The sequence below is a fragment of the Musa acuminata genome, chromosome BXJ3-4 (genome assembly GCF_036884655.1).
Source record: "Musa acuminata AAA Group cultivar baxijiao chromosome BXJ3-4, Cavendish_Baxijiao_AAA, whole genome shotgun sequence".
NCBI lineage: Eukaryota > Viridiplantae > Streptophyta > Magnoliopsida > Zingiberales > Musaceae > Musa > Musa acuminata.
In genome coordinates, this window is record NC_088352.1 from 43374927 (window position 1) to 43400966 (window position 26040).

Below are 26040 nucleotides of genomic sequence, written 5' to 3' on the forward strand. Positions count from 1 at the left end.
ACTGACTTTGTCATCCAAAATAGGAAAATTAGAATATTCCTAAATAAAAAATTCTTCGACTTCACTCTTTTCAAATGACCAATGCATTCTTCCTTTTTGTGAATAATATAATCTCTCGAATTCTTGCACACTACAAGAATTAGAAATGTAACCAACAACTTATTCTCCTAACAAACTTGTAATAAAAAAAATAAATCAAAAAAAATAAAATACATCTCATATACTTTTATTTGGCTATCTCAGACATATCGAGCAACCATATGATTCATATGTTGAGGATAGAAACGAAAATAACAGTTGAAAACATCATGAAAAAAGAAGTTATTATGAGGTACTTGACACCTCGATTGACTAATGGTAGGTCGATGAAGGCCACATAGTAAATGTCATAATAGAGGATCAAGAGGGTTGCGAAGGTGAACACAATGTACTTGCACATATAATATAAAGGTCAGTTGTGTATTTGCTACAGTAGTAGAATTTGAGGCCTCAATGACTCCAAAGGTACTCCTTTGTCGAGTGATAAGGGGAGGAGATGAAAGAAGAGAAAGCAACAACACCAGCTCGATAAGTTGTTGCTGCGTTGAATCAAATGGTGGTTTGGTTTATGATGATGATGAAGGCAATTAATTGGATGTTGATATTTGGACTATTGTGAGTCATTGGTTCCTTATTTATCTATTGTCAAATACTGCACTAACCCTCTTAAAAATTTATCATGAAAATAAAAATAGTATACCACAGTCTGCATAAATTGAAAATAAGTAAAAATTAAAATATAAAATAAAATAAAATAAAATAAATTTTTTTGCTTGGCTGTAGACTTCTTATGTTATTGGGACAATGCTTGAGAAAGCTTACTGGATGGTGGCGGACTAGTGTAATCAATATAGTGGGCTATCCACATATGTTCATGCACAGGAAGGAGGGTTCAAGGAGAATAAGTTGTTGGTTGCATTGCTAAATTTTTTTGATGGAAAATTGGGGGTGGATTATGGTGTGCATGAACTTGAGTGACTATATGATCGAGAAGAAAGAATTCTTTACTTAAATTATTGTGTATTTCTTGTGCATTGGCCATTTGAGAAAAGTGTAGTCGAAGAACTTTTTATTTGCCCTAACACTCCATCCTGGCAAGAGAATCCTTCTTCTCATTCTCTAAGAATATGTGGGGAAGCCTACTATACCAATTACGTTGGTCCCTTACCACCACTCTGATTTTTTTAGTTCCTTCCTCTTTCTTCGTGCCTCTTTGCATGTAGTTCTAAGTAGGAATGAGACGTCATAGTGGAGAAGTCAGAGGTAGAAGACTACATTATTGAAAAGGTGTCGACAAGAACCGTAGACAATAGAGGCCGAAAATTTCTCTATTGAAGCGATGTCAACAAAACCAATAGTGGAAGAGAAGTCAGTGGAAAAAGACTTACCTATCATAAAGGTACCGATAGAAGCAATCATGGTTGATGTAGGAAAATATATTAAGAGACGAAACAGCCTCTTGGTGAGGTGAAAAGGGCACCTCTCTGTAGTTGCCTCTCGCACCTACATTCCATGTCTACAAAGATTGCAACTATTGTTAACCTTATAGTTTCCCAACTAGATCATCTCCTTCAACAAATCTTATAGATCATATAGATATGCTTGAACCCTAGGAAAGAGGTGGAAAAACATGATATGAGCTCATAATATTACTCTTTCTACTTGGTTTTCTTTCTATCGAGTGTATGATTGGGTTAGCAATGCGTCCAATGATTGTCATGCATGCAAAGTGATAGGAGGCGTGCGGTCGGGTACCTGCTGGACTGGCATGTGGCCGTGGCAACTGACCAAGACAAGAAGGTCATTCTTTGTCGAGCTAGATATAAGTCCAAAATGAGAGGGTTTGGACGATTCCTTCTTATGGTTCATGTGAATAAGAGTCCAAAAGATGTGATTATAGATTGTTCCTCAAAGAATATTCTAATTTCTTTTTTTTCTGTACTAGACCAACTTCAGGAGCAAGAGCTCAAGAGAGATGATTATAGGTTATTCCGCGAGGAATATTCTAGGGCGCTCCCATTTCCTCTTTTTTGTACTAGGTATAAAAGCCACTTTAGGTTCACAGACCGAGGTAACGATGACCATCCTTACCTTTTGTGCTATTCATCACCTCCATTAACTTAACTATTAAAGGGATAAGAAAATCTACCTCTGACCTTAGTTTTTCTATATGATATTTTGGAACTGGTTGGCCTCAACCTTAGGACCTCGGAGAACCAAGAAAACCCCTCGATGATTTTCTTTCCTTGCGCACATGAATTCGAATCACATCGGGCTAACATGGATCTAACCGACTTCATTACTAACACAGAGGAAATTACTACTCAAAATAATATGAGCTTTTCGTGTATGTCTGATTCATGCAATACTCCATATCAAGTGTATCTTATAAGATTGTATATTGTCGTTGAGAGGATCACATGATGTGAAACCATCCTTTAACATATCCTCGATCGTATCATTCCGCCCATGTATTGAGTAAAATCTTATCCCAAATTAGATATATAGAATTATTTTAAAAAAATTAAAATTTTATAAAAAATATTTTAGTATAGTTATGCTAACAACCCTCGTGAAAGGATATATACCTTAGGACATTACCATTTCAAAGTGACATATGAGGCACTTTTTAGGCTTTATAAATTGGAATACTAAATAATATTAATTCATTACTTTAAATATCAATGAATAAATTAATATTTTTATTTTATTTTATATTTAGTATACTATTTAAATTTTATTTTATTATTCGATTTTTAATTAAGTCACTCTAGGATCATATTCGTATGAGAAAAAATATGTATCAATTGAATCTATAACGAATCCCACGTGAGTATTTGAATAACATTTACACACTATCGAGTTATCTATAAATTTGATCTTTGAAAATATTATTTTAATATTCATCAATTTTCTTAATCAAATTTTATGTTTCTAAATTTTTTCACAATATATTAAGGTGAAATCTCCAAGCCTATAATGAAGAATATTTTTTGAAATAATTATTTTCTTAACCTTTTTGCATTATGATATCATATTCCTTAAAGACCAAGGAAGACCATACAATTGGAGTGATGTATCCTCACAAAATTGATCCTAGTTCATCCCCTCATTTCAAAGCAGGAGAATTTATATTAATTAATCACTAGGGGTGGGGGAACAAAAACAGGAAGCCGATTGTTCCCTATAAATACCACTTGATCTGACTCCGGGTAGCCCACCACCGAGCAAGCTTTCCCTGTATACCTACCTTCGTATGAAGAAGCTCATTTTGGTGTTCTTAGTTTCTAGTGCCACTCTTAAAGAATTTGCTTCAAGTTGTGTAGTGAACCTCTAACTTTGAAGCCCACACGGCATTCTTTGCATTTCAATATTTATTCGTGTTCTGGTTTCTTTTCAAGTGTGAGTCGATGCTAATTTTATCTTAGGAAATATATGCAATCAGCTTTTTCGATTTTCTCTATTTCACATTATATATTAATTTTTCTAATATATCATTGACACCATTTTCCTTATTTCTTTGTTTTCTTAATCTTATCGTAGTTCTTGTGTGGAAATCTATTTATTTTTTGACTCAATATTTATTTCTTTATTTCTTTTGTGACCCAAATGTTGAGTTCATGCATTCATTATAACATCAATATTAATAACATTATATCATTTTAATATTTTTATTTTTAAATTAATTATCATATATATATATTAATCTTTTATATTAATATATATCATATATATTAATCTTTTTAATAATTAATTATCATATATTCAGTAGCAGTTTTAATCTTTTTATTATTATTTTTATCTCGAGCTGCAAAATTGTCTTTCCTCTTTAAAACAAAGTAGAGCACAGTTACATGGACAGAAACATTTGCGACGTAAAAGGTTATAATTCTCGAGGATGTTTCGTGTTGCGAAAGATGTCACTTCATGATGTAAACGGAGAATGTCAACATTTTTAATCAGCAAAGAATAAATTTCAAAAAGGACATCAAATCAGTCTTATCTTCTTCTTTGATTATATTATTTCAAGCAACTCTGAAGGCGAACACCAAAATGACTGAACCTTTAACACCACAACGTGATGATGACGATACTGTGTGCCAAAAGATCTATAGAGGATGATATCCTATCCTATGTTTTTGTGATATCATCATTGTAAAGATGGTGAGGGGCGTTAAATATACAACACCGACACAGAAACACGACACAGGCAGACAGACGGGACCGAGACTCGATGGGAGGTTGGGTGCGTCCCAACACTTTATTACCTGAACAAAACGGAGCAGTAGCAGATGCATCAAGCGACTGCTATGTTGAGGACATACCCCAACGTTGCAGTAGCCGACGCCACAACGACAGTAGGAAACATAGAGGTACCTTACAGTTCGGTTGACTGATGGCGAGTCCCTGAGTCCGATGTTACGGACAAGGAGATAGACGGCGTCGAAGATGGAGGTGATCCACATGGCGAAATCATACATCTTTGAGGGCAGCTGCTGCATGCGGGGGGGTCCTCCTGCTCCTGCTCCTGCTGCAGATCTCGGGCCCAGGGTCTTGTTGGCGACAGAAAGACTGAATTGGAGAACAAGAGGGACTCCGGTCTGGACCAAGCTGCCATGAGGAGGAGGAATGGCCGAGGCCGAGAGGTAGAGGAGGAGGCAGTGGCAACATTTAATTTAGATTAGCTGTGGCGGGTGGCAACTGCATGCTTGTGCGTTTTGTGTTGGGGGTTTAGTGCGCGCGGGGAAGTGTTTGTTGTCTTGGTGGTTCGTGCGGGGAAGTGTTTGTTGTCTTACAAACTTTATCTATTCTAACTTTTTTAACGGTCAAATTAACTGTTTCATTGCATTTTCGGAAGCAATGTTGCCTTTTGTAAGACGACAAATACTTCCCCGCGCGCACCACCAAGACAACAAACACTTCTCCGCTACCGCTCGGCCTCGGCCAATCCTCCTCGTGGCAGCTTGGTCCAGACGGGAGCCCCTCTTGTCCTCCAATTCAGCGTTTCTGTCGCCACCAAGACCCCTGGGCCCGAGATCTGCAGCAGGAAGCAGGAGGCCCCCCCCCTCCCCCCCCACCGCATGCAGCAGCTGGCCTCAAAGATGAATGATTTCGCCCTGTGGATCACCTTCATCTTCGACGCCGTCCTGGTGCTCTATCTCCTTGTCCGTTACATCGGACTCAGGGACTCGCCATCAGTCAACCGAACTGTAAGGTACCTCATGTTTACTACTGTCGTTGTGGCGTCGGCTACTGCAACGTTGGGGTATGTCCTCAACATAGCAGTCGCTTGATGCATCTGCTATTGCTCTGTTTTGTTCAGGTAATGAAGTGTTGGGACGCACCCAACCACCCATCAAGTCTCGGTCCCGTCGGTCTGTCTGTGTCGTGTCTCTGTGTGATATCATCCTTTATAGATCTTTTGGCACACAGTATCGTTGACTAATTAGTTATTTCATCATCGTTGTGATGGCAACTCGCAGGTCCTCTTTGAAAGATCACCATCAGTTAATTATGATTGGTGGGATTGCTTATCTTTTATTTTGCTTTTTTTTTTTCTTTTCTTGTCTGCTTTTACAATGAGAAGCAGATGGTGTTTTAGCTTGCTTGCAGTATTCCTGATAATAATCCAAGTGTTGTTGTAATTGATTGGAATATTTCTTATTCTTAATCTAGTGCCTATGGATTTATGCACCTGTTGCGAAGAAGGTAAAGGCCATTTCACAAAAGTAATGTTTATAGCATACTTGACCATAGTGGATATATGTATACTGAGGAATACACTGAAACCACAGATTGTAAACCTGGCTAGTTCTCTTTCAGCATCCAATGACAACATGCTAACATGTAGCTTGCTGCAAACAAGAAACTAAGATGGTGTTTGGTTCAGCACTTAGGGTTGAACTATTGATTACAGATTTTGATCTGTGAAGTACTCATGAGATGAGATAATCTGGTGAAAAATATTTCACCTGTGTTTACCTTTTGTTTTCACTTATGATATCTAATTAGATGAGCTCCCATCCCCACTTATAATTTGTTATTGCTAAGATTTCTACTTTGATGCCACTCCCACAAGTTTGTCTGCCCAGTTTTTATCATCTACTGACTGACTCTCAGGCCTTCAGTGTAGAATATTGACTTTGGAAACCATAAGATTATAACTAAATATATAAGATTATAACAAAAAAATTATATGTAAATTATATTGATTGTCCAACTACAGTCTCCTCCGCTCAGCCAACTGAGATAAGGTAGGTTAATATTTAATTTATCTTAATATATTGTTAATATATGACTGCTGGTAGTGAGTGTGTCACCCCAGGAAAAGCTATATCATTGTCAAATCTGAAGAAACTATACATATTGATCTTTTAGTGCCATGTTGGTTCTCTTCCTCTCCCTTGTATAATCTTCCAGATTCCTTCCACTTTTATGAACTTAATTCATCATGTCTTCCAAATTTTCTTTTCAACGTGGTCCATTTAAATTGCAACTTAATGTTCCTCAGCAATGTGGAATATAGAAAAAACTAGATCTTTTCTGTAGCTTGTCCTACTCACACCCTCAGATGATGGCTTAAGATTTCAGTAATTTTATCTGAAGACAAGATTCCTATTTAGTTTGTCAATCCTTGTGTCTTCCTTTGATTAAATTTGTAGTTTTCCAGCCATTTTCAGTGCCCTATTTCAATTGTGGATGATAATATGACTTCTCATGTCCTATGTGTTGATTATGCTCTTTTCTGTAATCCAACAGAGCTTGATTTAACATGCCATCCAAATTTTTGTTTCAACATAGTCCATCCAAATTGCAATTTCATGTTCCTCAGTAGTGTGAAATATAGATAAAGCTAAATCTATTCTGTAGTTTGTCCTACTTAGACCTTCGGATGATGGATTTCAGTAATTTTATCTGAAGCCAAGATTACTCTTCAATTTGCAAATCCTTCTGTCTTCCTTTGATTAAATATGTAGCTTTCCAGCCATTTTCTGTGCCATATTTAATTGTGGATGATAATATGACTTCTCATATCCCCTGTGTTAATTATGTTATTTTCTGTAATTTAACAAGCACTGTGGAAAAGTTATCAAGCAGGTCTGGTAGAAAGAAAAAAAATGGCTTTTACATTGTTCTGCCATTGTCACTTGAGTGGAAGATCTTGGCTTTCACAGTGTACACAATATATGAAACACTAAAGAAAACCACTCTTTGTAGCGTAAGATGAACCAGAGATAGAATCACAATAAACGTTTGACGAGAAACCAAATACAAAGGTTTGATTTCTCAGTAATTACTACTTCGAACAATTGAATCAAGTTTTGACTGATTTTTTCAATAAAATATGAAAGATCATCATGTGGTTGATGTACAGATTTGAGACACCCCCTGCTGATTTTTGTTCAATTGTATATATATAGGAACATGAAAACTAGTGCTATGAGTCATCTTCTTTCCAATATGCTTGCTTTATGCATGCTGTTACAGCAGTTGCTCCAGTAGTTGCTTTCCGAATCCTTCTCATCAGCTTCTCTTTTAAGTCTGCAAAACAAGAGATCGACTTCATCGGTTCATCCCAACAATAGGGTTGTCTGTACTATAGCTAATAGGGTCAAGCATGTCGAGATTCCAACACCTCATCGGATGTTAGCTGGAGGGTATCAATCTTTTGCCAAGCCATCAGGTGTAGGACATGATGCTCTATACGGGGCTTCGGTGTATACCAATTTATCTACGCACAGGTGAGTTATCGAACTCTTCGTGTTCCTGCTGGCACAAACAATCTGGCAGAGGGTTCTCATAGAATGCTTCTTCGGACCGAAACCTTTCCACACCCCTCGTGCCAGGAATGGGACCTTTCCTTTTGCGGGGAGAACCTTGCCTGTCGTCAAAAAATGATAGTTTACGTAACACCATATTGAAGAAAACAGAAACATAATGTTCACACTGTCACCTACCCTTCTTCCCCTCTTTGAGAGATCCTCGATTGATCTTATCAAACAGCTGAACAAGATCCTTTCTGCATGCAAGGTAGACAAAAGGTTCCATAAACTCGAAAGCCTTTCATGGATAAGGAGGGGAACACTCGCACATACCCTAATATTACCTGTTAGGATTAATTGTTTTCCTGTGGCCAAGGAAGGGGCGGTGACCCTCAACTGCCCTTGCCATATTCCCTAAATATGAGGGGACAAATACGTCGCTTTCCACAGATACAATGTAGTCAAGTGCGGCCATTTGTGAGGCATAATCTTTGAAAGGTTCAAGCTCTTCTGCAGATGCCAATTTCTCCTGCAACAAAGTTTGTAATTTAAGACCAAATCAGAAGATCAGGTCATGCCGATAGGGCTTCAGAGTTAAGACAATACTGAACAACATGCCATGTTCCTCATGGCCCAGCAATGCAAAGACAGACAAGCAAGAGAGATGCATGTGGCACTTTATGAAAATGATAATCTAACAGCACCGCCTTGTTTAGTCACTATAACAATACCGATTAGTAGTATTGCATTTTTGTGGAATCTCAGATCCAAACTTCAGGTAGATTAACTTTAACATTCTCTACATTGTCTAACCTAGGATTTTGAGGACACCTACTGTGTTAGCCAAATGGAGATTTAGACAGAAACATCACGGTTGTATTTAGAACATACACATCTCTACAAATATAACAGTTAGTGGCATATCCACCAAATGTGGTTCTTGACTCTTTTATAAATTGATGGCTGTACAATCTAATAGTCAAACATGATAGATGTCTTAATCTAACTCAGATATATAGCCAAATGATTTCCTTCCATCAAAATTTAACAAGATAAAATAATATGGTAGAGAAGTTAATAACAAAATTTTAGAGGGCTGAGTAGTTCCTAATATTCTTCTATAAGAGAATAAGGATGATGAGTTCAAATATTCACTTCATAACTGATATTGGAGGGATCTAAATAACTTTACAAATGGAGAGGAAGTAGAGAATTGAGACCTTTATGTTTTACCACCTTTTTGTTTGGTCAGTCTAATTCAGGCAAGTAGGAAGTACCACCAAAGTGCAGCTCTAATGGTTATTGACAATCCATAAAGACAATTTATATTCATCTGCGATGACTAGTTTTGAATAAAGCAGACTTAAGTTACAGGTTCAACTTCCATCATTGCCAATGTTAGCAGGAAATTGAAATATTATTGTTTGTGTGTTTGTGGAAGAAGGGTAGAAAGGAACAGTGTACTAGTACAAAATATGTCCACCATAGGAAAAGGTTCCTGAACATAAAAGAGTTTAAACCAAAGCAAGTCTCATAATAAGCTACCTCTTGAATTTTGCGAAGCCATGCATTTCATACCTTGCTTAATAAAATGGGAAAGCGAGATTCTAGATCAGACAAATGAGAGCCGCCTCCATATATCGCCCCTGCTGCAACATATATTGGAGTATTCGATGGATACCCAAGAGAAGAAAGAAAGATTCCAACCATACCCTTTGGCCCTTTGTTCTTGGGGATCAATTTCTTTAACCTTCCAATATGAAATGTTCTCTCTGAAGAAAGAAGAAACATGTTTAATGGAATAAAACAAACATTCGACTTCTACCCAGAATCCAGAACTGGTATTTTGTAAAATACCTAATTCTTGCCAATTCATCAGATTCAACTGAAGACAAGCCATACGTGCACCCACTAAAAGCAAGCATGTCCTTTTCATAACGCAAGTGCAAAGCAATATATCGACCGTAAGACCTCATTCTCTCCACCAATAACTACAGATTAAGAAGAAAAAAAACTCACGGTTGTCGGACAAAACTTAATTAGCAGCAAACAGATAGTATGAAAGACATACTTTTCCTAGTGCCTCAATCCGTGGAGCAAATCTGAGAGCCTCATAAAAAGCACAGCAATGAAGTTTTTGAATGTCAGGAGGAAGGTTATTGTTTGCAAGACGTGAATCTGACTTGGCAGCTTTGATAACCTGCCAAGCGAAGATCTAGATAGGAAATATTATCACTTATGACTATTGTATATTAGTAGAAGGATACGAGATGAACTTCAAGATACCAGCAAATATACCTGATATTTATCCCACATGTGTGATATCTCATCTTGATAGTAATCTAGTCCTGACCAGCTTCGAAAATGTATTACTGCTTTTGCAGCTGTCATCAGTTCTTTTGGTAGTTTCTTTACAACTTCGACATCATCGGCCAAGGTGTGGATGAAATGTTCTTCATCATAAACGTCAGAGAAATTGCTGGCACATAAACATGAAAAGCATCAGAGGCACCTAAGCATATGCAAATTCACCTATATGAACTGAATTAAATAGCAGTACTTTATCACTGTATTAGAAACATAAAGACTAGTTTGGAACCTACCACATGACGTGACTTCTAGTTATATGCTTATAGTAGCTTTAGGAACATGTATGAGAGACAGTTCTTAGCACAAACACATGTGGATGATTTTTACCAACAACATCTATATAATTCAAGTGCTTCTACTACATAATAAAAAACAAACAAGAAAAAACTCGTACCTAGAATCTTGCCAAAACGATCTTTTATCAAGTTGAGGAATAACAAGTGTGGCATTAATCAATCGTGAAACGGCTACCATGTCGCATATCTGCCATTCATAATGACAATACTCATGAGGTTTCAACCAGTAATATATTAAATAAATAAAAACCATAAAGGATAGACATCATAAGTTTTACACGATGCAAAATAGCTTTCTGTAAATACAACAGGTAGCTGTGTAAGCTATAGATTATATTATTAATTAAGGAATAGGATACACAACCAAGAATCTCATTTGATGCATTTGAAAAAGAAAGAAGTGGCAAACAAAATTAACTAAAGGTCCATCAATCATGACCTGATTGCCTGTAAAACATCAGTAACAAATTTAGCACAAAAACTTACTATGTTCAATCAAATTATTTAGAGGCCATAAAAAAAAACGTAGCCAACATGGAGGTAATGGCATCGATGACATGAATGAAGGTACACATATCAGTTTCTGGGTTAGTTGATGTAATTGGGATACGGAACCAGAACTCATAGTTTATTAGATGGGTTGGAATAGATTTGAGATCTGCTGGAAAGTGGGCACTAGGAAAGATCACTGGAAGCATGGGAAATCGGTTGGGCTACTTGGATTTGTCAGAGACTCACCATGTTAGGTCAATTCATCAATCTTTTGGAGAAAGGTTTGCGTAATAGCTTAGTTAGGTAACAAAGCATCAAAAATTAGCAAGAAAGAAGACTGTCTTAGAAGCACTAGACATCCTAATGAATGAAAAAGAGTTTCCTCGACTTTGATAATTACTAATATGGAATTGGAAAATAATACGATGATTTCTTTCTTCTTGCAAATTATTTACTGTTCCCATTCCCAATTGTCCCATAATCTAACTTATGAGCATATACTCTTCTATTTACAGACCTGACTTCAGCATTCTCCAGGATACTTTTTTAATTTCCAAAACTCAAGGTACCAGAGTCTTCAGCTAAATTCTTTACTCGACAATGAAACATACATGCTAAGTTCTCCCGTTCATACTAGTTTGAAACTTGACATTGGAAATGCAGCAAGCAAACTGGTTTAGGCCCGTGCAGCTACATTTTCAATATATTCTTACCAAGATGTAGGGCAAGTACTAGATTGACATCAATATCTTTTTTATGCTGCTACATTTTTCTAACAAGGATTGTGTGGGTGTACTTTGCTGCTTTCTCATAACTTGTTTGTAGACAATGAGGGGTTACAACATAAAAGAACGGTCAAGTGAAAGAGAGAGAGCAACCACTGCATACCCCAGCTCGCATTTGGTTTAACCCACCATTGGCATGAACTAGCAAGTAGCCCCTCGATTGAGAAGGAGCTGAAAAATATCAAATTGAATAAAATGTTAGTGGATCACATGAAGTAAAGCAGGAAAAAAATACGGTACAAAAACCAAAAGATCGACATAATCCTATCGTGCTCCCTTACGCAGAAAAGATGAACTGGGAGAGACACAGGGCACAAAATTACGATTTGATGGAGGCTTCCACAACTTCGCGAACCAAGAATCTGATATCGTGATGCCCACCTGCAAAGTATAGAGAGAGTGAAACCAATTAGAGGAGCCAAAAACACCTTCTTGACCATAAATGACCCATTATACACCAAAAAAACAAAAACTCAAAAAGGGATACAAGAGCATAATAATTTGCCAAATGCAACAACAACAACAGCTGTAACCCATCAATAACTAAAGCAACATTCCGTGACACGTAGTACAAGATTACCTTCTGAGTGGAAATCCGAAGCTTGGCGAGTTGGGGATGCGCGATTTCCTGGGTCCAGCCGAGCTCGTTAGCCGTTCGCCGGTATCCAATCTCACGTTGCTAAACATCACCACCACCACCACAAAATCGGGTCATATCATAGATGTGGGCAAAGGATCATAAATCCAAGTCCTAAAAATTGGATCTTTTTCCGCTTTTGCGTATCAAAATATTCAGTCATTGATTAAAGAATACATAAATATACGCCTACGTAACCGGTGTAGGCGGCCAAATGTCACAGAACAGAATCAAGAAATCGTCACCTAATCTCCTTTCAAGAATCAAGAAAGCCAGAAATGTGGGAATGTTTAGGTTTGGAGCAACGTAAAGAAGCCTCCTTAGAGGAGGGGAAACCAAAAGAAAACGAATAGAGGAGGTGGAGATGCCTTGGGGAGCTTGAAGTCGTCGGGGACGGCGGCGGAGGGGAGGAGGAACACGTGGGCGGCCACCAGCGCACCCACAGCGACAGCTCCAAACATTAAGAGAGTGAAAGTGAGTAGCGTACAATTCTCCATTCAAATCTGATCTGATTCGAACCAAAGAACATTAAGAGAGTGAAAGTGAGTTATATTCGAGAACAAGTTAGTTAATTAGAGTGATCAGGCCAACTTGAGAAAGCTAAGAACCGACCCATCTACTAAGCTTCGATTCTATTGGATGCTTGAGACAGTCAAACACATCAATGGGCGTCTTACGCAGGGGCAATCATAGTATCCAAACATCAAAAGGGGAATGCACCCTCTTTGATGAGGGAGGAGCAGATATCATAGTAACCAAATATCGAAACTGGTCAGAATTTGTTAATTGCGCTGATGCTGCTCTCAAACAGCTCATGCCACAATGACTACACATGCAGAAACGCTAGAACATAAGCTTCTTAACATCGCAGAGGAAATTATGGTTCAGTATAGTGACAAACCACGTTGATAATAACACTGCTCAAATGTTTTCAACAATCTATCCCAGCCCGACTACTTCCAAGCATATCATCCTTACAAATTTAGCATTGTATGTAGTAGTCCAATGTGAATGCCGCCGACAAGTCACCAGAAGTGTGCTACCTGCATCAGTAAGGTCTGTACCTCCAATCCAATCTTGACGGCCTGCTGCTCCCGCTGGCGCTGGCACCGTAACCATACTGCAAAAGGTAGTGAACAAGAAGCACAAGCCACATAAGTCTGTTATTACTCTTTTGGCACCTGCTCGGATTCTCAATTTGTATATGAAGACAGATTGAAATCACCGTATACTTATCCTTATAAAGTACTGCAAGCACACAGCCAATGGAGTAATATACTCACATCATCAAAATCAAGGCTGCCGTAGAGCCTGCCGTAGTTTCTCATAGGACCATACCCTCCATAAGCCTCAGCAGCGTCCATGAAACCTCCACTAGGACCAGCATCATCAAGTGGTGTTGCTGAGTCGATAGCAACCTACTCCACAAAAGAGCACAAATGGTAATCAGATGTCTTATCTCAGAAAACAATAACATGAAACATTACAAAGTTGTAAATAGAAGAGAGGTCCAAACGAGGCTGTAGTTTGACAGAAAATACAAAGAAACTAATAATGCAATAAGTTGCACTTCTTATGTGACTTGTCAATTAGGCCAAAATCTGTCTGTTCCAACTGTACTCGTCAATTTCAGAAAAATAAACTGTATCTTTAGGTTTCCATCCAGACCATCTATGCCCCTTAATGTCACAAGAACAACAACATCCAACGGCAGAATTGAGCTGCTTCACATAGATAAGCTTCTTTGGATCTCATGAAACTTCTCCAAGGCTCAAAAAATCTACTTAAAGTCATCGAGTTTCTTTGTTTAGTGTGTATTTCTCATTATTCAGGAGAGTCAGAAAGAAAATAAAAGTCAAGTAAATTTGTTGAGCAGGGATAAAGGGCCAAAGAAATATACATGAAACAGAAAGACAATAGAATTAAAGTTTCCATCTTTAATTTGGATATAAAAAAAAGCCAATCATACTTTCCAAATGCATAAAATCTAAATCATCCTATCATGTACCTCCTGTCCAAGAATTTCGTGTGTTCTGCGTGACACACGATCTGCTACACCATCATCAGCAAAAGTCACAAAACCAAACCCTCGATGGCCGCTTCTTTTAGGGTCCTAATCATCAAAAAGTAAAAAATTACCAAAATTAGAATGGCCAAAAAAATGAAGCATGCATGAAAAATCAAATTTACCTTTGGAACATATACATCCACGATCCGACCAAATCTGCCAAAGTACTGGCGCAGATCTTCAGCACTTGCCTCCTGGGGAAGTCTTCCAACAAATATCTTTCTGCCCATCCCACGTGAAGGCCCAAAATATCCTCCTAGATCATTGACAAAGGAATTGCTTCATACTTCCATCAAAGGTTGTTGCTCTGTTGTTACTTAAAATGTGACACATACTTCCATATGCTGAACCAAACTGGTCATATAGCGTTGGAGCACCAAGAGCCGCATACCGAGTTGCTGCTGAAATATAAGCATTATATGCACCATATCCACCCTGTGCCATTCTGCTTGGATATCTCATGTCATCATTCTATGTAAAAAAAGAGAGCAAAAACAATTTTCAGGAATGAAAGTCTGGTACAGCACCATTCGTTGTTACAATTGACGATGGAGGTGATCTCCATTATCCAATCCAGAGATCCCAAATTCAAACAGATGTTTACCCTTGGAGTAGCACGGTCAACAACCACAGTAGAGCCACCAAGTTCATGCGACTCTGCCATTATGGAATCCACTGAATCTGTTCATTTGAGAAGGCAATATAAGAATGGTCACTTAGAAAAGAGTAAAAGAATACCTGCCTATCGGAGAGGGTTCATATACAACATGAGTTACAGCAAAACTGCAGGGTTCAACACAAGAATAAAACTGAAAGGAAGATGCATATCCAACAAGGGGCATGATATTAGTGATGCAGGGTCTCTTTCAAAGACATAAATCATACAAATACCAACCACTATGTGGTAAGCAGTAGCAAATGGGTGTGTGCATCAGTTTTGTATAATTGCATGCCCATGGCTGTGATTACAAAACCAGTTCCAAGCAGCTCATGATCGTCTCAAGTGTGAGCTTGGCAATAGCTCAATTAATAAAAAGTAAGGATTAAGTGGAAGATGATTTGGGAGTTAAAACCTTCAACTTACCACCAAATCATACATCATTCTTAGAATATTCTTGAACATAGATAACAACGTTAATTGAAATACACTACATTATAGATGGTGAATGCTCACATTACAACATTGACATAAGTTCTTTCATGATATATACCATAATTTAGCTTTCAAATGATTGGGTTACTGAACACATCTAAACATGGAAGTCGTATGCATTGAAATAGTCTCGTGCTCATTAAAATTGAATTAAGAACATAAGACCAAACATCCAAAGTCATACCAGAAGATTTGGTATGATAACAAGTAAAAATTGTAAGGCTGATGGCACGGATATTGTTATGACAATCTGGATTAAACATCTTTGTTTCCTAAGTAAAGAACATTAGGTGATTTCTGCATTAACAAAGACATAAAAATTCTCAACATGGACCAAGACTTGTTGCATTAACCCCAGAAAGTGATTCCAAATAGTGCTAAGGAACTCAAATTGCATTCACAATATGACTCACAGGTAATTAAAGAACAGCTAGATATACAAGCATCTAGGACAATGAAGATGAGAAGGCATGTGCTCGTGAAACCTTAAAGAAGACTCTGACCAGATATAAGACTTCTTTGCAACTATTCAACATTCATAAAGAAAGCAAATAAAGTCATTATAAGGAGGCTAATTATCTCACAGAAAACAATCTGAATCTTTGTTGTTATGCTGTTCTTTAAAACCCAATTTACTACATTCAGCATAGAATACAAACGCACCAGGGAAAAAAGCTTAGCTAAATATAAATTCTATGTTTGTAGCTATTTTTAGAAAACACATCAGTATAAGCTAAGAAAATAAAAAACTGAGCTTCAGAAATTAATCAACTAATCAAGTTGTAGAATTAGGACAGTTAGAACAATAACGAGAAAATCATTAAACTGTAAAATCAAGAACCATATGAACTAGGACAGAAAAAGAGCAATCAACATCATACCTGCACTATCAAAAGTGACAAAGCCAATTCCTCGATGCCCTTTTGAACCTTGATCCTGCATACAAATTGCTAAGAATCGATCATACTGCTGATAAAATTGTCATAGATCCAAATTGCAATACATAAACTATGCTAGAGATATCAACTAGACATTGTCTCAAACATGTAAGCATGATGTTACAACAACAATATTACAATTCACATCATTCAAAAGCAGTGATTTAAAAAGCGCTAGACGCCAAAAGGCGCCAAGGTCCAAAAACACCCGAGGGGCTAGGCGCTCGACCGAGCGAAGTGAGGCGCTAAAATATAAAAATATATAATATAATTAATAAATATAATTATTTAAATTTTTAAATAAAAATATGCTATTAAATTAATCTAATAAATACAAATACTATTACTAGTATACGATTAACAGAATATTGTATACTGTTAACAGTATACTATCGAAAGAGGAGAAGAGTGTAAGGGAAGAGTCGGAAGACCGAGGGTATTGACTGAGAAGAGCGGGAGCGGCAGCTGCGAGCGAAGACAGTGGCAGCGGCGAGCAGCAGTAGCGACAGTGGGAGCGGCAAGCGGCGACAGTGGCACCGGCAGCAACGAGCAGCGGGAGCGGGAGCGACGAGCGAAGACAGTGGCAACGGTAGCAGCGAGCAGCGGCAACGGGAGCGAAAGCGACGAGCGGAGACATTGGCAACGGTAGCGGCGATAGCGAGCAGTGGCAGTAGTAGCATGAACGGCGAGCAGGGTTAGGGTTGGGGAAGTCACGCTGATATCAGTGCTTTAGTTGGTTCGATTGAACTAACTAAAGCACCGGAAACCGAACCAAACCTCAAACGTTGGTTCGATCGCCTGGTTTAACCCAAGCGCTCGCCCAAAGCGCCCGACGCCTAGGCGGCGCCTCTTTGCAACGCGCCACCTGGAAATGAAGCGAGGTGCTCGAGCCTCGCCTCGCTCGAGCGCCTGAGCGCCTTTTTAAATCACTGTTCAAAAGCATTCGTGATCACTGTTTTTCCCTCTAGGATTTTCAGAATATGTTCAAGCAATCCATCAAGGAGAAGTACAACAAAAAATAACTAAAATGTGCTTTCATATGTACACACTATTTTAATCTCTGTAAGTCACCAAGCAAACTCCAAAAGGAATACAGACAAGTACATCTTTCAAAATATATTAAATTATGTGCACCATTAGTTTAACCTCATAGTATGACTATATGCATCACGTAGATATCAGTAATTATAAATATCTAAATTGGAGTAGTATCATAATTGTCAATGCTTTAAGCAGTTCTTGTTCAACTTAGAAAAAAAAAAGTGAAAATAACTTCCCTCACCTTTGGCATGTACAGGTCTGTTATTACTCCATAAGTTTCAAAATAACTGCAAAGGTGCCATAAGGTGAATGTTTGTATAACCATCAAATATGCAAGATTTTTGAAAATTATGTCACCAACATGGCGATGATGCACAACCATGAAGGAAGAACTAACCTTCGGAACATTGCCTCTGTGACTGAGGGTGAGATCCTTGCAACAAATATTCGGGTAGCTTTCTTCACTGGTCCTCTCATCTCTTCCTATATAATAAACAATCATGTTAAAATCATGCAAACATACACGTGAGAAAGCAAGAATATAAAATTTATCCTGATTAGCACTTTTTACAACAGCATTTAAGAGAAACCACCAGAAAGAAAAAGAGAAAAAGGACAGGCAAGTAACAACACTGATGCAGAATCTAACAACAATTACCTTTGGTGTTGCAACCTTCACCTCAAGAGTTCTGTTGCCAAGAACATGCTCACTTTCAAGTGCATTCTGGATGAGAGCATATAGTTAATTTCACTGAATCATTTCTCAGAAAAATTATTGCATAAGATCACAGCTTTCAGCAGTATGCAAAACAATAGATGGCAATGCAACCTTTACGAAAGAATGAACATCAGCAAAAATCATCTTATCACCCAAAGAGAACAATGTACAAACAAAAGTATAAACCCAACGAACAAGGCCCTGCCAATGTGAAAGTAAAGAGATTGTTTCTATACCTTAGACCCTAGTCATCAATCACTAAAGTGCAACCTTACCATCTTACCAAGACTCGTGCTCAGAAAATGCGGACAACAGCAACAAGATAATAAAGACTGCAAATCGATTCCAAAACTAAACCAGAAATTTTACTTTAAAAAGTTTATACCTGGAAATAGAAGTAAACAACAGATCACCTAGTACTTGACTAGTACAATAAGAAAGCAAAACGGTTGCCTAAAAGTTAGAAAATAATGCATGCAGCCTAACAAGAATAGTTAGGCTCAAAAGTCTCATTGTCTGACTGCTAAGCATGGTCAGAGTTCAATAATCAAGAACCGGACAACAAAGTGGAGCAGAACTCCATGATGATGTTGTAATTCACAATATTCATACATCTAAAATCTCTTATAAGCACTAACTTTATTTTTAACAAACTAACAGATTTCTTTTGTGATCATTCTTTAAATTCAAATTAAAAACAAAGTTAACTTTTAATGTTCAGGATTGATAACTGGTCAGACTTCAAACTAAAAGAAATTGAGATTTGGTACTCTCTGGCTTCTTAAAGCACCTAAATTTTTTCTTCAATGAATCAGCACCAATACAAGCTTAATCCCAACCGAGACAATTTTAAATGTTCCTGAATTCCCATGAATACTTCCAAACCAATTGTACAATCTAAGGTTTCAATAGAAGTGGTTATCCAGTAGTATATGAAACTAATATCTACAATAGCAAAGCAATATAGCCAAAGCAGTTTCATTCAGGTATATACAACAGATAAGACAAACCTTATATTAACCAATAGGCAGTGGACAATGCTTCTCGTAATATATGCTCTGAAACGATGTTATATATTTCTTCGTTAATGGTTTCAGGAAGTCAAAAATAAAAATAGACAAAGAACTTCAATTTCAACTGGAAACTTTTTTTAAGGTGCTTACTATCGACAAGTAGTGTAAGCCCTAACAATGAAGCACCCTATAAGAGAAGCTGTAATTTATCCACAGAGGCATTTCTTAATAGTTTTTTAAAAAATACACAAGATTTCTTAATAAATTCGATAATATACATACTGATATGAAAATATAAGAAAGTTAAACAGGCCCCAGAAAAGGTGAAGTGATAGTTTATAGGCATGAGCACAAGTTACTCTCTAGAAAAATACTTCTGAAATCCTGAAATCTGTATAAAAATCAGCAAACACAGATGCAGCTTCATGTTACCTTAGCATCCTCCTCTGATGAGAAAGTTACATAGCCAAAACCTCGAGAACGACCAGTGGAACGCTCCTATAATACAAGAAACAAAACTGATGAGTTGAAAAGAAATATACTCATGGGAAATCCAGTTAATTAAACACCATACAATTTAACAAGTAATATAGAGGAGATTCAAGAGAACAATAGAGATAACACAGAGATTGTGATGACGAAATCTAAAACTAGTGAAGCTGATACACAATTATCATAGTGCTTTAACATCCTTTGAGGATCCTTGTTTTGAAATATATCACAGATATTAAGACTTCTTGATTTTGTTGACCAATATCTCTTTAAACTACATTTTCCCATACAATTTTTCGCATGATTCCTTCTTCAAGTTCTTAATATTAGGTATATGCATCTACCTATTTTAACCCTTAAAGGAATTCCAAAAAATAAGACACACAAAGTTACTGCATTTTATTTTTTCTGTTTTCCACACATGTAGAGTACAAATAATATAACAAAGTAAATATGAAAAAAAATGTGTCGAACCTTCTTAAGAGTTAACACTCAAATAGAAAAGAGAAATTTTCTTCAATTGAGTTCATAAACTACTAAAGATTTGTCAGCCATGCAGAGAATGAATAGAAAATAATCTGTCTTGAGTTCAGAATCCAGCACCACCTTAATTATTCATTCAATTTAGTGTAACATGATGTTATAAAAGAGAAATCATAGGCATGAAGTAGCTGTAAGCACATAATTGGACATCTTATCCAAGAAGAGGTAGTTGATAATTTGGAATGAAAGAAAGATGTCGTGAGAGGTGAAAAGTATCACTGAACTAATAAGTAAAAAAGGTTGATACTGATAATTTCTGATTAAAAAACATAGACAATCCCACTCAAAGTGAGGCCACTGCTCTCACACCACGAATAAAGGAGGAAATGGAAAAAAGTTAAACCATATATAAGGGAACTCCATCAATTACAAATCAGATGAGATATAACTATTAACATTAAGTCCCTTTAAGGTAAAGCAATAAAATTTCAGATGGAGTACAAAAATATCAACCTTCATGACAACGCAATCATCCAAAGGCCCAAACTTGCTCATATATTGCCTCAATCCTTCCGTGTCCACATCCCAAGGGATTCCAAGAACCTAAATATAAGGCCCCAAACGTCTTCAATAAGTCAATACTAATTAATCAACAAAAGAATCATCCAGGAAAGAGATCGAAGACACTAACCACAAGCTTGTTGGCCATGATGATGATCGTCGAGAGCACACAGATCAAGTAGAGCGAGAGACGGTACCTCTAATTCAATCTCTCTCTCTTTGTCAATCTCCTCCCTTTCCTTCACTCTTAGTTCTCTCAAGAGCGGTTCTTTTATATCTATATCTCAATATCTATCTCTCTCCCTCTTTCTACGGCACTCCCTCAACCTCTCACTCTCCTGCAGAGGACCAGACAACGCACAAGAATCGTTTCTTTCATTCGGATTTACCAAAGCACCCTCCTCTTTCTCCTCTTTGGTTCTCGGCCGATGGCCGTCCGAGAAGTAAAAGGGAATAGGAGAAGGGACAAACAAGCGGAAGAGGAAGAGGAGGAGGAGGAGGAACAACAGGCCATAGAGATCACGCGCCCACGAAAACGCTCTTACCTCGCTGCTCCGCTCGCGCTCTCCCGGCCGGTGGCCGTGGTGGCACCGCTAGCTCGCTCGCCAGACGCTCCTCTCCTCTCCGCTACTGTTTGGGGATTTGGGATGGAATGCGAAGTCATTAGGGCACAAACTGGATCGAGCCCAGGAAGGGACGGTGAGGCAGGACATTTTTGATCCGAACCGTCCATTTCTTGGTTCTCCACTAGGGGAATATTAGATCGTAGATCTCTTTTAGGTGCTTGTAACGTGCTTAATTGTACTACCGGATTTGACTCGGTCCGATCCGGTATAAACCATTTTAATTATTTCTCACAGGTGTTTGTAACGTCCATAAATATCGGATATGACGGTCCAATCTTATCTAAACCGTTGCAAATTCCAACGTGCAAGTGCTGGTTGCATTTCTGTGCTGAAACTGTGACACGTCAGCTTAATCCCACGTTGGAAATAGAACATAAGGACTTGATTGGTATAGTATTAAATTTAATTTATGAAACCTAATAAATTAATTAATCAATTGAATTTTGTTATTATCGTTGATGTGTTGAACGGGGAGTCCAGCTTTCATTCGATCACGAAGGCACAAGCTTATCCAAGAGACCCATGGTGCGGCGGTGCGAGGGGGAGAGGAGTTGGGTTGGGTTATGTGAGGAGATCGGAGCAAAAAGTGGAATCGATTAGCACAATTCCTACTTATCTACCGGAAGTGAGTTTTTAAGTCGTCTCAAAATAAGTCTTAGGCTTATTGAGGTCCCTAAACAAGTGGCCATCTCAAGGGAATGTTCCCAACCCAACTCCTCCGATGATAAAGTTAATTGATAGGTAGAAGATAATAGATGTGTTTGCTCGTTCAGAGCTCATTTATGTCAAGGGCTAGTGAGTATGTTTCTCTAATTACGATGTCAAAGAAGGATGGCTTCGATGACATCATTTGTCGAGGTTGAAACTTGTTTGAGATAATATCAATCATTTAGGAGGATTGGGCCACGTCATCTAAGATTAATGCCCTCCATAACCAAGCGTATGAACCCATGCACCCAGTGATTGACTTACGACTTTCTCGGAGATCGAGACGAGCAAGGCCGGAGGATCGTGTTCCTGTCCACGGCTGCAGGAGAGCGGCATTGGTTCTACCACATACGTTTGGCGCACAGACGACAGCCCACGGTTGGGTGAGTCAGCATGGTGATGGTGATGCTTATGCCATTACTTTCCTTATCAGTACTAAAGTCCATTTCATCAGATAAATTAATCGAATCGAGGTCTCATTCGGTGGTGATTGGAGCCACTACACGAAAGAGAACTCTCGCCCATTTGCATGGTGAAGTTTATGGACAGCTTCTGACGGAGAAGACAGTGGCACCAACAACAAGAATGATTCTGATAGAGCAAGCACACTCTGATCATGATAGTAACAGCTAATGACAAAAATTACAAGCATATTACTCGTATCATTGTTCACGCATAGCGAACATTCGACACTATAAAGCTGTATCCGATCCGAGTCATCTTCTTCGTTTCAGTATTGGGTATGTTTTCCTACGGCGAGAGCTAAGATAGGTGATGGATGCCTAGTTACGTAGAGAAACCGGAGCTTATTTGCCTTTAGGGATGCTTCGAAGGTTGGACGTCGATGACAGTGACGTGGTCGATCGAAGTCGTCTTGTTGGCATCGTCTGCAACCTTCGGCAGCACGAGTGCCGCGTCCTTCGCCATGGTCTCTGAGGGTTGCGCCAAGTGATCCTTGCTCTTACCCCATATGAGGAAGTACAGACCGATGACTATTATGACTGCACCCAAAAGCCTGCAGATTTCCAGGAGAAGGTGACAGTAAAGGTGCTTTGTTCATGGTGGAATGAGATAGTTGACACTGTACCTTCCCAGGGTGATATCCTCTGCTAGAATAATGGAGCCCATTATAGCTGTTATGATCATGCAAAGAGGGTTGAAGGCTGTGACGAAGACAGGGCCTCTTTCCTTCATCACCATCCCTTGAACGTAATAGGCAATTCCAGAGCACATTATTCCCTGCGCAGGAAGAGTTCAGATGTGAGCTCGAGAAATCTGAAGGAGATGGGATCAAAGGAAGCATCTTACGGAGTAAACGGCCGTGAAGAGTCTCGTGTCAAATCCTATCAACCAAGGCTTGGCACTGCGCTCCATCACGAGAGCAAGGGCTCCACTTTGTCCTGCACCCGTGAGGCATATCAAGGTGCTCAAGGAGAGCTCTGCAGGATAGGACTTCAAGGTATGCGACTGTCCAACATCAAAAGACCACCACGATAAGTCACCTTAATGTGTTCGTGTTGAGTTCATGACTGCAACCTCAGCAGAGATTTTGATGCTGAAACTTGATATTACCTGCAGTATAAAGAACGCAGACCAGCAGAAGCAACTGAACAAGAGCATGAACGTGCCGACAAGCCAGTGGCTTTGGTTTTGGCTACCGTCGTCGGCGTGATGGCTCCTTCCCTTCGTCCATATAAACTCGATGGCCGGACCTTTGTACAGTATCATGAGCAGTGCACCGATCACCGTCACCAGAGTACCGACAACCTTCGCTTGGCTACGTCGCTTCTTGATATCAATTTTCTCCATCCTAATCACACAAACAAACCATCAATCTTCCGATCAACATATTCCATGCTGAGATAGAGAAAGTGGAAGATCTCACCTAAGGATAATGGCATTGACAAAAGTCATAGCAGGCAATACGTTGTAGATGGCAGAGGAGAAGCTTGCCGATGTGTTCTTGGCGCCCATGTAGTAGAAGTTTTGGTCGAGCACAGGCCTGGATGAGGACATATTAGGAACTCGAACTAATGAACACGTTGATTGGAATACAACACGAAGCAGAAATGGACAGTGATGTATAGATCAGTACTCCAATAATCCCATAGCCATTATCTTGAGGAAGATGGGAAGTGTCATCTTGGGCCTCGTTTTCCTGTCATCAAGAGGAAAAAGACATTATAACATAGAAGTTCTCCATCTATGAATGTCTTCAAAGAAAGATAAATAGGCTCTAAGAAATAACTTTCGGAGCATAATCCAACCAAGATAAACTAGGATAGCCTAACTACGGTTTGTCAGGAAAGTATGAACTGTGTGTGTGTGTGTGTGTGTGTGTGTGAGAGAGAGAGAGAGAGAGAGAGAGAGAGAGAGAGAGAGACCGTTCAAACCACAGAGCAAAGGGAGCAACGACGGCTGCAGCCACAGCGTTCCTGTACACGACAAGCACGTAGTGGCTCATGCCGCGCTTGAGGGAGGCGACGGAGACCACGTACATCCCGGAATAACCCACCTGCAGGAAAACCATGGCCAAGTATGGCTTCGCACTCTTCCAAGCACTACCAAGAGCCATGGCCTCGTCTTCTACGTCCTCTACCACCTCTACTTCTATCGCACACTACAGAGGCTCAAACCTCCTTTTATAGCTAGAAAGCCAAGTCACACCCCATTGACCACACAAGAATCTCATCCCCGAGGGGGCCATGAAAGAAGAGTCTCCAAGCACTACATATTTCCAAAAGGGATCTGTGCTCGATGGCGAGCTCGATGGGAGAGGAGGTGCTCAGACACCGGATGCTTCTATCGCCATTCTTTTGGCATTTAGAATTGCGTACCGGATTGTGACTACCCAAAGGAAGGCATTAACGGAAACAAGCACTAATGCATGCTGATGAGGTTTGAGCATCTATAGGTAGTAGCAGGTTGGGGAAAGTGCTCTGGTGCGCTTATCATGCTTGGATTGCAGGGTTTGGAGCCTATCCGAGTGTGTGAAGCTTGCAACTTCACTGTGTTGCCACCTTCTTTGTGTGACCAAGAAGCACTATCTAAAACCTAAGCATAGAATCATATGGTGGGATTTCCTGTCACCAATATTGCATCAGAACAAAACAATTACGACAGCTAAAGCACGCAGCAAGGACAACAGATTATTATTCGAGAATTAGTTCTGAGAATGTTACCTGATTGGTTCATTAGCCAGCCATAGGAAAAGTTGCAGGGAATAAACATTCCACTCGCTGTCTACTCCATGGAATTGTGTTGGGTGTTAGAGAAGGAGAGAAGACATACAAAATAAATAGAAAATCCTACAAACCATAAAACATGCCAAAAAAAATCGAGTCTTTTCAGGAGTTTTCTTCCTTAAAGAAATTTTTTTAGAATATTCATAAAAAAAAATCAAACTTTAATTTTTAGGGCTTCATTCTGACAATGGTCTTTCAATAAAATTATGTTGGGAAGGAAAGAAGACCTTAAAAATCAAAAGAAAATCCTAACAATCAAAGTATATATATATATATATATATATATATATATATATATATATATATATATATATATATATATATATATATATATATATATATATATATATATATATACAGAAGAATTAAACTTTGACTTCGATGGTTTTATTTCCTCACAAAACTCTAATTTTTAAGATTTTTTTCTAAGAAAAAAAATCTTTCTATACTTACATTTTTTTTGTCCTATAAGAATGTTGGCTCTAAAAATCTAAAATACTTATCAACTCCAACAAAACAAATCGAAACTCTTAAAACCTTTGCCAAACTGATGTCCTCACCACCATCAGCCACAGAACTGTTACTTCCTTTTCAAGATGTTACAGCCACAAT

The 26040-nt window shown here is 38.6% G+C and overlaps 2 protein-coding genes and 1 pseudogene across 2 annotated transcripts; all 3 read right to left on the minus strand.

The window, feature by feature from the left end:
- Nucleotides 1–7349: 7349 nt before the first annotated feature.
- LOC135637045 (O-fucosyltransferase 7-like) lies at nt 7350–13087 on the minus strand (annotated as a pseudogene).
- A 134-nt stretch (nt 13088–13221) lies between these two features.
- LOC135637046 (uncharacterized) lies at nt 13222–21554 on the minus strand. The gene is made up of 14 exons (XM_065149388.1): nt 21395–21554; nt 20980–21187; nt 20802–20891; nt 19746–19811; nt 18241–18306; nt 17980–18065; nt 17824–17869; nt 16485–16539; nt 15055–15131; nt 14786–14921; nt 14573–14706; nt 14391–14495; nt 13666–13800; nt 13222–13502 (listed from the first exon to the last, which is right to left on the minus strand). Exons 2-14 carry the CDS (start codon nt 20995–20997, stop codon nt 13431–13433), a joined length of 1086 nt encoding a protein of 361 aa, XP_065005460.1. The 5' UTR covers nt 20998–21187; nt 21395–21554; the 3' UTR covers nt 13222–13430.
- A 1215-nt stretch (nt 21555–22769) lies between these two features.
- On the minus strand, nt 22770–24802 carry LOC135634680 (WAT1-related protein At1g21890-like). Its single transcript, XM_065145181.1, has 7 exons — nt 24568–24802; nt 24279–24341; nt 24069–24185; nt 23756–23993; nt 23492–23650; nt 23271–23422; nt 22770–23198 (listed from the first exon to the last, which is right to left on the minus strand). Exons 1-7 carry the CDS (start codon nt 24756–24758, stop codon nt 23000–23002), a joined length of 1119 nt encoding a protein of 372 aa, XP_065001253.1. The 5' UTR covers nt 24759–24802; the 3' UTR covers nt 22770–22999.
- Between the last annotated feature and the right edge of the window lie 1238 nt (nt 24803–26040).

Coding starts and splice junctions, on each gene's coding strand:
- LOC135637046 (XM_065149388.1), bottom strand. Junction 14,707..14,785: donor GTTTGGTTCAGCATATGGAA/GTATGTGTCACA, acceptor TCAATGATCTAG/GAGGATATTTTGGGCCTTCA. Junction 13,801..14,390: donor ACGAAATTCTTGGACAGGAG/GTACATGATAGG, acceptor TTTGTGGAGTAG/GTTGCTATCGACTCAGCAAC.
- LOC135634680 (XM_065145181.1), bottom strand. CDS start 24,758: ATGGCTCTTGGTAGTGCTTGGAAGAGTGCGAAGCCATACTTGGCCATG. Junction 24,342..24,567: donor TTTGCTCTGTGGTTTGAACG/GTCTCTCTCTCT, acceptor TCTTGATGACAG/GAAAACGAGGCCCAAGATGA. Junction 23,423..23,491: donor TCTTCACGGCCGTTTACTCC/GTAAGATGCTTC, acceptor CTTCCTGCGCAG/GGAATAATGTGCTCTGGAAT.